This window comes from Nyctereutes procyonoides, unplaced genomic scaffold (genome assembly GCF_905146905.1).
Source record: "Nyctereutes procyonoides isolate TBG_1078 unplaced genomic scaffold, NYPRO_anot_genome, whole genome shotgun sequence".
NCBI classification, from domain to species: Eukaryota; Metazoa; Chordata; class Mammalia; order Carnivora; family Canidae; genus Nyctereutes; species Nyctereutes procyonoides.
In genome coordinates, this window is record NW_026575034.1 from 16,212,652 (window position 1) to 16,225,130 (window position 12,479).

Here is a 12,479-nt window from a genome sequence, read left to right on the forward strand (position 1 = left end):
TTTACAGAATTTTATAGAGGAAAGACAACTACGCGGTCCTATCTTCTGCCTCCCTTATTCTATGACACAACATGGAGAAAGGTGAAGTGGCTCGCCCAGGGTCCCACAGCAAGTCAGGGCGGACCTTGAGCTGGGTGGCCTCATGCACCCTCCAATGCTCTGGTCCCACCTTGTCCTTATCCTGCCCACCCCTCACCCTCTGTTCAGCCACAGTCATATTTTCAGCTGGGCTCCGATTAGCTGAAGGGTGAGGGAGGGTGCCTGCGGTGTGGAGAGGTCAGGGCAGCGCAGCTCTTGCTGGAGAACTGTGAGCAGCTCCCAGGAGACAAAGGGAGGAAAGGATTGAAGGAGGTCAGGACGTTTGGCCCAGGAGGGATCCCTTAATCACAGTGCAAAGGACCTGAAGAGTGGCCGCAGACTGAATGTGAGGAAGTGAAGCCATAAATTCAGGGGAGGAAGGACCCACTGGTGGGGCGAGGCCCTGACTCTCCAACAGGGGGAGGAGGTTTGCAGGAAAAAAGGAACGTGCTGGGGTCAGCAGCATGCATGTAAAATTTAGGCCTTCCCTAAAATAAACAGCCTTGTTAGCTTTGTTTAATTCCCGAAACCTACTGTGCGCCAGACTCTGGCTTAAGGGTTAGAGCACAGTAGCAACATAGAGCCCCTGCTCTGGGGTGGGATGGGGGTGGGGGCTGCATTATAACAGGGGGAGACAGACAATAAACATGTCCTGATAGGATGCACTACTTCAGGTGTTTTGTTATGTTCAAAAGGGCTTGGGTGTAAAAACCTTATGTTCGAAGGAGTCTGTTATGTGAAAATGGTGATCAGCAGAGTTTAGCTTGTGAAATGAATAGAATGTTTCCATGATGCTTAGGGAAAGACCATCGGGAGTCGGGTCCCCAGGCCCCAGGGGTTCAAACCATCAAGTGGGGGGGCGTGCCACCACTGGGAGAGATGGGGAGAAGGAGTGGTGATGTTCAGAAGTAAGAAGGGAGGGGAGTAGAGGAAGACAGCCCCTAGCTCTGGGGGATCCTCAGGAGCAATCTGGAGCTCTAGTTGGTGGGGCCGGGAGGCCCCGAGGAAGTGTGGAGGAGCGCTGCCAGCCACAGGGTCTCCGTCTTCCGGCGTTAGTGGGAAGGACAGGGAGCATGTACCTCTGTACTGACCTTCCTGGGAACTGTTTGCTATACTTTATTAAAAAAAAAAAATGATGATGATGTTAAAGGTCACGTGCCAGCAGTTTGACCATATATAGCATAATTTTTAAAATGCAGTTAGCGAGTAGGTTGCATGTTAATGCTTCCGTCAGTTTTCATGCCTAAGGAAGGGCCAGCCACTGGTCTGGATAGACTTAAATAAGCACCATGAACCTTCTCAACGGGTCTTAACAAAACCACAGTCATGACAACAAAACTTTTTTGCAGGAATGGTCCGATGAGCTTAAAGAGTCCTTCTGGTCTTTCTCCTTCACTAAAGTCCCTCCCTTCAGCTCCCCATCCCCTTCATCCCTTCCCTGCACTTACGTGAGCCAGGTTCCCCTCACAGCACCATTCCCTTGGCCCCACAGGGCCTTTGCACGACTTGCTTTTTCGTACCATTTAAGTTTCTGACTAAATGTTGGCTCCTCAAGGAGCCCTTCCCCGACCACTCCTTCTGGAACAGCTGCCAAGACAGCTCCCTGTCCTCTTACCCCTGAGATGCTTTCCATCTCAGTCCTCGTGTGAAACTGTATCATTTGTTTGCCTCCACGTTTCCCAGTTTCCCCTGTCAAAGTGAGGATAGGTATTTGGTCTGTGCCCTGACTACAGTAGTACCTGCCCCATGGAAGAAGCCCAAGAAATATTTATTCCATTAAATACAAGAATGAATGCCTTCTACACCAGTCTGTTAACCTGGTGGTTTTATGAAAATTATAAGTACGATGTGGATTTGGGAAAAGGTTCAACTCTTCCCCTTCCCCCATCTCTCTTTGGTGAGAGAGAGGAGAGCTGGAAATAGAATGGGAGAAGTTTCTGTAAATTTCTGGTAACCATAGAGACAGTGATTTTAGTTTATTAATCTCCTGCTCTTAAGCAGGCTGGGGCCCCACGGTGATTTCCCCAAATTGCTCAGCGCTGGTTATCCTGCAGCCTTCCTCATTAGGGAAGAACAGGCCCATTCCTATCCAGCAGCACTTTAATTGCCGACAAGCAGAAGCTCCGTGCTATTATGCTCATTATTGCATGTTCTCACCTGGTCGCATCTCCCACCTTGGAGCCGTACAACGCGGTCACCAGCTCAAAACCCCAGGAGCAGACAGTGGCTGGTGACAGGAGTGAACAGTCTCCTCTCTGAGCCCAGGGCCGGTCATTTCTGCTCTTTTCTTTCATTCAACGATCCTGAAGATGGGATCAGGGCCTTCTGGAACAATGTTTCACTTCAGCCAGAGCAGGGCACAAGCCATGGTTTCCTGCCCGCTAAGGCAATGCTTGCAGTGGTTGTGTGTTCCTCTTGGGGAAGAAGTGTGTAGACTTTTATGGTTTTGCTCAAGTCCTTTGGGTGAGAGACCTTCAACTGACTTCAGGGTTTTTGGAGAACTTGGAGGCAAGTGGGACAGTTGGAGGCAATCTCTCCAGCAACCAGTATTCCTTTTTTTTTAAAAAAAAGATTTTATTTATTTATTCATGAGAGACACAGAGAGAGGCAGAGACATAGGCAGAGGGAGAAGCAGGCTCCCTGCAGGAGCCTGATCTGAGACTCTGAGACTTGATCCTGGAACTCCAGGATCACGACCTGAGCCAAAGGCAGACACTCAACCGTTGAGCCACCAGGCATCCCACAACCATTATTCCTTAAGGGAAGAATCCGGGTGTAGATGTCAGAAGACCAGAGATGGGCTTCTGTCTTGGCAGCTGACTCACGGTAGGGAGACTCAGTCTCTCTGAGCCTTCATGCCCTCATCTGTGAGGTGAGATTGAACTTGTCCTTCCATTCTTCATTCATGTAGAGTCTTGGACTCTACCTTCAACCTGATTCTGGAGGCCAGATCCTGGTGATGAATGAGAAGTAGGAGAGTCCCCAGGCAGTATGCCTCCTGGAGTGAGGCAGAGTGGATTCTGGTAGTAGAAGCCTCTGGAAGGACACATATTTCTCTCCAGAGGCAGATCATCTGAGGTCTGCCCTCACCTAGATATTGGCTGCCATTTTGAAAACAAAACAAAACAAAACAAAAACAAAAACCTAAGGCTTTCCTTTGGTTGCATTTTTCTCTCCTAGTAGGTTTAGAAATACTGAGCCATTCTTCCAGTAAACACTCAGTGACCACCTGCTGGCTTCCAGGTACTGCCCTTGGTGCTAATGATACAGCTATTCAGCTGGGATAGTCATTGACAAATTCAGACTCTGTAGAGGTACAAACCAGTTTTAATGGTGTGAGCCTGTCGGTTGCACACTTAGGAATTGTCTTAAGTATCGAATAAGAGGCCCTGGGAAGAATCTAGACTCCTGAGCCATCTGGCAAAGTTGACGCCGACATGAGGTGGGCCAGCACCTGGGGTGACCTCATCTGAATAACCAACAGATCTAAGAGCCTGGCTGTTTGTCTTTCTAGGTGCCGCAACCTCTCCTTCCCTGAGAGCCTGCCAGAGGTGAGCATCGTGTTCATTTTCGTCAACGAGGCCCTGTCGGTGCTGCTGCGCTCCATCCACTCAGCCATTGAACGCACACCTCCACACCTGCTCAAGGAGATCATCTTGGTGGATGACAACAGCAGTAACGGTGAGTTCCTGAACCCCCCTGGGCCCAGAAGTCTGTTCCGGGCCTGACATCTGAGCAGAAGGTTCAGCTTCCATTGGGGGTTCTCATTTTCTTAAGGCTCTCCATGCCTGCTCCTTCAGAGATGGAAGATTCTTGGTGGTCACTGCTCTGGAAGGTTCACTCCATAGGTGTGCCCTCTCTGCATCCTGGAGGGGCCTGGTCCCCACGCTTTTCCTTACTGGCTGTCTGTCCACCCTCTTCTCCTAACATCCTAGTACAGTATAAGGTAAATAGCTGTGACCTTCACCCCGCCACATACAGGGTGGGTATTTCCTGTGACTCTTTTCCATGAAACATCATTTCAGTTCGTGGTGTTCCTTGGCGTCTACCTGGATGGTAATTCATGTCATCTTGGCGGTGGTGGTGGTGATGGCAGAGGTGTCAATGGCGCTGGTGCTGGGGAAGGTCACAGTGGTATCAATGGCGGGGCTGGTCGTAGATGTGTAACACGGTGACAACAGAGCTGTTGAAAGTCTGTCCTCTTTGCTGGATGCCCTGCTCCCTGTTCTGTCTGGCCTTAGCAAAGCCCCAGGTGGCTGCCAACCACATGTTGAAGCCCTCCCCCTTCTGTCTCCCCCTCTCCAGCTATCTGTCCCCCTTGGTGTGGATTCCAGGGTCTCTAATACCGACATATACCACCCCCATAATCTCCAAACTTAGAGACCATGTACTGAGAAGGTTTAAAAAAAAAACAAAAAAAAAAAACAGTGCTCCCGATAGGATGATTAAAATGGATGTGCTTTGGCTAATGCATGATTTTAAAACCTAGACTTCTGGGTCACAGGATCGTAGAGTCACTGAGCCTGCGTTATCTTTAGTGCTTTTCTCTGGTATCAGGTAGTAAATTTTCCAGTGATTCAGTTGCTGTAATGAGAAGTTCAGATGGGCAATTTGTGTTTTGTTATCAATTAAAGCTGAAACATATCAGATAATTGAAATATATTTAATCTCAATAAGCAAATTTTCCTTTTCATTTTATCATGTAGCGAGAAGCGTAGGAGCAGAGCTATGAAGCGGATTTTAGAGCTTTCTGAAGGGCAGTGCTTATGAATCACTTGACTCTAATTGTTCCATGGGTGTGAAGGAATGAAAAAACATCAGAGGATGATAGCAAATAGGCAGCATAGTTTTAAAGGTGATTATCTATTATGAGGGATACAGGAAGGGCCCCAGCTCCCACTTCTTGCAGCTACTTGCTGTTCACCTTGCTTGTGTCCATGCAATGGGTGCCTAAGAAAGCTCCCATTCTCCAATGGCTGACACCAGAACAGCTTGAGTAGAGCACCCATGCACCCTACCTCGCCCCACCCAGGCCTGCTGGCCCCTCCCCTTTTACATTATGAGAAGCCTAAGGATGAATGAGCTGTCTGTCTCTCCAAGAGCGAGGACATCCCCTAAGCAAAAGGCATCCATACGCTATGTTCTGCTGTAGGGGTGGGTATGGGGATCGAGGGCTCTTTATTGGCCTGGGAGATACCACAAAGGAAGCATCCACTGAATCTCTTGACTAACAGAGTTACGGGCAGGTGGGCCTAAGGAGGGCTGGCGAATTATGGCTCAGTTTCAAGCCAGGGTGGCTCTGAGGATGATGGTGCATTCCCGGAAGAGGGAGGCAGAAGGAGCAGTGAGTGGGATGGATGCAGTGGGATGGTTCTTCTTCAGGGGTGGAGAGCTCTCAAACCTCAAACACTGGGGAGTATTACACTGATGGTACAGTTAAGTATCTTGACTGTGCTGCTGGTTACCCAAAACTACATGTGACAAAATGGCACAGAACGACATACTCACACCCAGATGGATACTTGTCTTACTGGAGAGATCCGAGAAGCTCTGCGGGCGGAGGCAACATCAGTGTGCTCATTTTGATATTGTACTGCAGTCGTGTAAGATGTCAACATTGCGGGAGGCTCGGTGAAGGGTGCATGGGACCTCCTGGTACATTTTTGCATACTTTCCTGTGACTCTGTAATTACTTCAAAATATAAAGCTAAAACAAATAAACCTCTCTGCCAGAAGATTCTAATTCAGTAAGTTTGAGGTGGAATCTGGCCATCTCAGTAAAAGCATTCTTAGTAATTCTGCTGCATAGGTTGTGTTGAGAACCTGTGGTTAAATGAATGCGATGTAGCTTTGCTTTTGTACGTGGGAAATTCCAGTACTCCAGCACTCTGGGCTGAAGTCTCAAGTCATGGGTTCTGGATCCTCTCCACCACTGGATGAATGACCACGTAAACATGCCTCAATGTCTCAGAGTCTTAGTTTCTTCCTTTGTAAAATGGGGATGATGACCCTCCCTTGCTTGCCTGTCTGCCTGACATGGTCAAGTGCATGCCTGAATTGAACGCTGCCAGCTTTTACCCCTCCCCAGCCCTCACGTCCATTCCCAGGAGACGGCTGGCCTGCAAAGCAAGCCAACTGCACAGCAGGGTCTCAAGAGAGGGAAATGTGGGAATGCAAATTTGGAGTCTTTTACACAGAGTAACTGAAGCCATTGACTGGGAGGTGACGGTGGCAAAGAAAGGAGAACCAGAAAAGAAGCTGGAGAGAACACTGAGTGAAAGACATTAAGGAGACAAAACAGGAGCGGGCAGGCGAATCTGGAAGATGACAGACTCCACAGACAGAGAGAATTCCCGGAGTGAGAGTCATTTATTTGAACGAACCCACAGATAGGTCGAAGGACACAGAGTCTTAGAAGAAGCCCCCAGATTTGGAAGGTGCAGATCATGGAAACCTCAGCGTGTAGCTTTGGTAAAATACTGGGGGTGGGGGTTTGTGGAAACCAGACACAGACAAAGAGCAGACAGGGAGGTAGATTTTTGTCAGGGATTTCGGCTGTCAAAGAGAATCGGGAGCTAAGGCAGGAACTGGAGCAATGCTTCGCTCGCATTCACACACACACACAGACACACACACACACACTCACACACTCACAAAAATTCTAACCATGATCCGCAGCAAGAAAGTCATTTACGTCATGACCCAGGATGACACGCCTACTTGCACTTGTACAGTAGCATACACTATTGAAACAAAACTTTTAAGAAACAATAGTTAGCCTTCTAATGTGCGAAGCACTATGGTATTTTCTATTATAATCTGGTCTGTGTATTCAGTTGTATTGTATGGTCTTGTATTGTATTATTTCTCTCTTTTTTGAAAAGCAGGTTGTTCTGAACACCCTGACTGCACATTAGAAATACTTGGAAGGCTTTTAAGAAATCCGGGTGGCTATCTCTTAGCTCTGGTGATTTCATTAGTCTGGGGACGAGGTGCCTGCGTCCTTTGAGGCCAAGGCGTGGAAGAAGGCCTCTGAGGAGGGAGGAGAAGATGACATGCAGGGCGCAGAAATGAGGGCTGGCTCCGGGAAGAAAAGGCTCATCTTTGTCCCACTCGGGAAGAGCAGATGAGTGAAGAGGGAGATAGCTAGAGGCAGTGAGGGGTGTCGGGAGGGGTGCCAGGAGGCTGGCAGGACAATAGTGCCCTGCAGCATGAGGGACCTCAGGTGGGCGGGGGGCATGGTGGGACGGACACTGGTCCCTGCTGAAATACCCCTGCGTGGAACGGGGCAGAAGGTGACCTGTAATGGGTCTGTCCCCGAGACCAGCCTGAGCTGAGCTCGAGAAGGGAGGAAGAGACCCTTAGACTGTGGCTCTTGGAGGAGGAGAGCCATCGTGCCTTCGCAAAGACGCAACCAGCCTGGCTTAGGGGAAGGTGGCTCTATGACCACCTGAGCGGGTCCCATCTGGGGCTGGTGTCTCTGGGGCATCATCACACACAGCACAGGAATTGTGTTTGCTTCGTGACAGGCCAAGGCAGTTTGGTTCCACACACGTTTAGGGAGCACCCAGCCTGGGCCAAGGGCACGAAGGCAACCTGGCCCCTGACATCGGGGAATCCTGCAAATAAGCCTAAAATGGAGATGAAGCATAATAGGACTCTGTTTCTGGTCTCAGTTGCCACTTCCTGGCCATGGTCTTCTGCTTTGGTTTTATGTGCCACGTGGGGACATCGGGCCATGCCCGCTCTGCCTGCCCCATAGCCACTGAGGGATACATGAGGTAACAGCAGCGAAGGTTCTGTGCAAGCTGCAAGGTGCGAAGGGTGTCCTGAGGGTGAGTTTAAATGGCAGTAACAACAACAACAGCTAATAATAATAGCTGTTGTGTAGCTACTGCTTAAAGGCCAACTCTTGCTTTTCTCTCCTTCCTGAAGCAATGTGCTCTGGTGGCAAGAGCGCAGAGGCGCAGAATTTGGCCTTAGGCCAGCTTTTCTCTTCCAGCTCTTTCTAGCTTCTTCCTGGCTGTGCGCTCTTAACCTCTGTGAACCCTATTTTTCTTATCTGTGAAATTGGGATGTGGGATTTCTACCTCAGGGATTGTTGGGAGGCCTGAATGAGATAAGGCATGATGGAAGGGACGTCTGTGCTTAAAACTCTAAATGAAGCCGGAATACAGAGCTTTCGGAATGTCTTCCCAGGCGATGTCACACTTTCTGTGTGTGCTCGTGTGATGTCTCCCCCAAACCCCTCCTCTGTAGGCATTTTTGTTTTGGGGTCAGGCCTGTGTTTCCATAAATATAGGAAAGGAGCCACTGATGACCACTTTCTTCACCCAAGTCCCTCTAGATCTTCAGCTCTCTCCCTCAGAAGCCAAGGACTAGAGGCTCTGCAGATGGTCTTTGTGTAGGCCTCTGAGTCCTTGTTCTCTGCCTGCTTAGCAATTTCCCAAAGAAGCTCCTCTCTTTCAGGGGCTGGCTCCTGTGTAGGATGCTGTTGTTCTGCTAATGTGGTCTCAAACTTCAGTGTTTGAGCTTGATTAAAAATACAGAGGTTCACTCAGGCACGTTTTTGCCTCAGGACATTTGCACTTGCTGCTGCCTTCACCTGGAATACTCCTGCTCTTAATATCTGCGTGACCTGATCTTTTGCCTCTTCAGGCCTTTGTTCAAATATTTAAAACCTGTTTGAAACGGCAGCCTTACCCCCATCACTCCTCATCCCTTCCTTGTTTCTTGTCTTCCACAGCACCTATTCCTATCTGATATGCTGTACCCACTGGGTTACTTTATTTATTTGTACATTTTCGCTCCACCAGTATGTAAGTTCCATGAAGACAGGGACTTCTGTGTTGTTCATCGCTGTATCTCCAGCACCTAGAATACTGCATGGTACTTGTAGGTGTGTGATAAATATTGATTCATTGAATGAATGAATTTTGATTCTGTAGGTCTGCGGCAAGGCTTGGAATCTACATTTTAATAAGCTTTCCAGAGCATTCTTATGCACTGGGACATTCTCTGGGAATCGCTGCTGTAACTATTGTCCTCCATCTGTACTGCAGCTGAGGAGCTTGGGATAAAAGGCACTTCAGCAACCCCAGAGCAAGCCCCAGGCCGCAGGCATTGCTGGGTGGAGTGTTTCTTCCCCTGGTGGGGCCCCTGGGACCCCCTTGCTGCATCCCAGGGAGATGACGTGAGTGGCGGGCCGACTGCAGAACAAACTGCAGAACAGGAGCTTCTCCTGCTGTTGCCCCAACCTGACCTGAACTCAGGTCCTATGCATGGAGGCAGATGGCCGACCGCAGGCCTCCTCCCTTCACATTACCCAACCTCTGTAGACATTCCCGACAGTGGTGGCCATGGCCTGCCTGCCCCGTAGCGCTGAGGCAGTGCTTCCCCTCCCTGGCTCCTCTTCCTCATTATCTCGGGAAATGGTGGGAACACAGCTCTGAGCCTCCTGGCTTTAATTACTGTACTCCCAGCGAATCCCAGTGGACCAGCGTCTTTAGCTGGGACTGAGTGATTTAACCTTTATGGACCTCCAGGGGTGTGTGTGTGGGGGGGAGTAGAGTAGCAGAATTGGCTGCTGACAGCATCGTCCCTGCCTTTGATTCTCTGCATTCACTTATTTGTTCATCTATTCATTCATTCATTCACTCCCGCAGTAGGTTTTTGACAACCGCATGCTTTGTGCTAGTACTTCAGCATGCAGCCAAGCACTTACCCCTGCCCCCATGGTGAGCACATTCAGGTGACACAGGCATTCCAGTACCTGGCTAATGTGGTCTTCAATGAACATGAGCTGTTTCAGGTTCCCTCACCAGCTGTCTCAGAGTCACCACATCCCACAATCCAGCTGCCTCTACATCCAAAGAAATTTCCTTTGCTGAATTCAGTTTGTTTCCTTTTTTTTTTTTAAGATCCATTTATTTATTTTAGAGAGAAAAAGAGAGAGAAGCAGCAGGAGGGGCAGAGGGAGAGGGAGAGAGAATCTCAAGCAGATTCCATACTGAGCTCAGAGCCCGACGCAGGGCTCCATCCCATGACCCTGAGATCATATAAGTGGAAACCAAGAGTCTGGCACTCAACCAATTGCGCCATCCAGGCGCCCCATCAGTTTCTGTTTCCTTTTTTAAACTAATGTCCTCTTTTGGTAAACTTAAAAATCATATACCCTTCTTTTCATGCTACTTGAGATTTCAAAATGAATCTGAATTTTGTGGCTAAAAGCACATCAAAGCAATGGCAATATCAAATACTCTTTTAAGAATCCCCTTCCCTAGAGATTTCGGTCTGCTCTTGGCTGGCAGTGACTTACCCAGTCTAACCCCTGTCTTATTCTTGTCCTCTTCTGCTGCCTTCCAACAAGGGAATGGCCAGTTCCCAGTACCTCATACACTCAAAGATGGATGGTCTCTCTCCTTGGTGATGAATGTACTTTGCTCATAGATCCAGCCTTCTCACTGGTCACATTTGCTCAAAACCTTTGACAAATGTTGGCAGGATGAGGCATAGAACCAAGCAGCCTCTAGAGACAGGGCAAATGGAGCTGTCCCTCTGCTGCTACAAGGGGAGGCAGACAGACAGCCAATCCACCCCATCTGGGAGGAAACCGAGGACCAATGTAGGACAGGGACTTGCCAGGGCCGCACAGTGTGTGAGTGACAGAGTTGAGGTAGGACCTCGGGTCTTCTGACTCCCATCAAGCTATCTCCTCCAGCCCATGCTGTGTCCCCATGGGGCCCTATGTCGGGTCTTTCCACTGTCCACACTCTACAGGGACATGGCAGCCCATGGCCAGGCACCCTAGGCTTGGTGATGGTGGCTGCAGGCCATTTGCTTTGCTTAGCCCTCTTCTGAGAATGACTGACCTCCCACACCCACCCCCTTTGCCCAATTCAAGCCTCAGGGATCATTCAGGTGGCAGTGCTTCCAGAAAGCCTTCCACCGCTCTGCTTTCCACCTGCCAGCTGGATCAGGAAGTTCACCTTAGCCTTCCCATGTGCTCTGGCTTCCTCCCTCACACACTATTTTTACACTATTTTTATAGTGAGCAGTTTAGCAGAGATTAGCCAGGTGAGAGACCAGTGTGAGAGAGACATGATATTAGGCATCTCAGTGTCCCTTGACCAACCAGCCCCATGTTCAGCATATAGTAGTCACTCAGTAAAACTGGTTACACTATTTTTATAGTGAGCAGTTTAGCAGAGATTAGCCAGGTGAGAGACCAGTGTGAGAGAGACATGATATTAGGCATCTCAGTGTCCCTTGACCAACCAGCCCCATGTTCAGCATATAGTAGTCACTCAGTAAAACTGGTTATGAAAGGACACTCATAATCCCTTAGGGAAACAGGTGGGGTTACCATCTCTGTTTCATAGATGAAGCAGCCAAGTCTCATTGAGGTAAAAATAAAAAGTGATCAGGGCCCAAGGTCATAGCTGGGACATAGTAGGATGGGGATTCAAATCCAGGTCACCTGGCCCTGGAACCCACATCTCTCTACTTAACACACTGCTGGGTGCCTGGGGCTTTTTTTTTTTTTTTTAAGGAGTTAGTTTAATTTAGAAATAAACTCTGGTCAGCCTCCTAATTAGATGGGACCCACTCTTGGAAAGAAAGGCCATCATGGAGGATAAAGCCCTCAAGTGAGGAGGGAATAGCATGGGAGCTGGTACCAGGAGTGCCATGAAGCTGGTCCTGTGCTCAACTATGTGGATAGGTTCCTTCCTGTCTAGTTTTCCCCTGACAGCCAGCCCACCCCATTACTTCTTGGGGAGGGTGGATCAAATCCAGGATGAGCCCTGCATACACACTAAAATGGTGGACCTGTGTCCCAGTGTCTCGTATAGGTTAGCCTCCCCCAGACCCCTCTCAGGTGCAGGACCTGGATCGACTTCAGTGCGGGGTATCTGGCAGGTGTGCCCATAAGGGGTTCCAGGCTCCTGGCTAGACCTCTGTGCAGTAGGCTGCCTCCGCCCAGGGCTGTCCTTTGACCCCTACTTCTCCAGGCCTGGGCCTCCGACCAGAGTGGCTCCCAGTGCTTCTGGGTAGATAGAGTCCTAATCAGGCACCCCCAGCACAGTGAGTACACCAACTGTGCTAGAGCCTATTCATAGTATTTTTAATAAGCTAATCAGTGCTCTATGATCATGGTAAGAACCATTATCAATATAATTTCATATAACAGGGAAACAGACACAGAGGAGTTAAGGAGCTTGTCCAAAGTCATACAAACAAGGGATTTGAACCCAAGCTGTCTGCTTTCAGACCGAATGCCCTTGACTATGAAATAAGGCTGCCTCCAGTGCACCATGGGTTTCTGACTTCAAAAGACATACTGGAATTTTGTCTTCATTCTTTGGAGAGAGAATGCTATTAGGCAGCAGGACCAGCAAAGA

At 49.1% G+C, this 12,479-nt stretch overlaps 1 protein-coding gene across 2 annotated transcripts in view; it reads left to right on the plus strand.

Annotated features, from left to right (window-relative positions):
• The window catches only part of GALNT18 (polypeptide N-acetylgalactosaminyltransferase 18), a 340,729-nt gene that overhangs the window by 180,073 nt on the left and 148,177 nt on the right, over positions 1 to 12,479 (plus strand). For both annotated transcript variants that reach the window (XM_055317867.1, XM_055317868.1), the window contains one exon: positions 3,593 to 3,759. In XM_055317867.1, the coding sequence (XP_055173842.1) occupies positions 3,593 to 3,759 (167 nt within the window). The remainder of the gene's footprint in view (positions 1 to 3,592; positions 3,760 to 12,479) is intronic.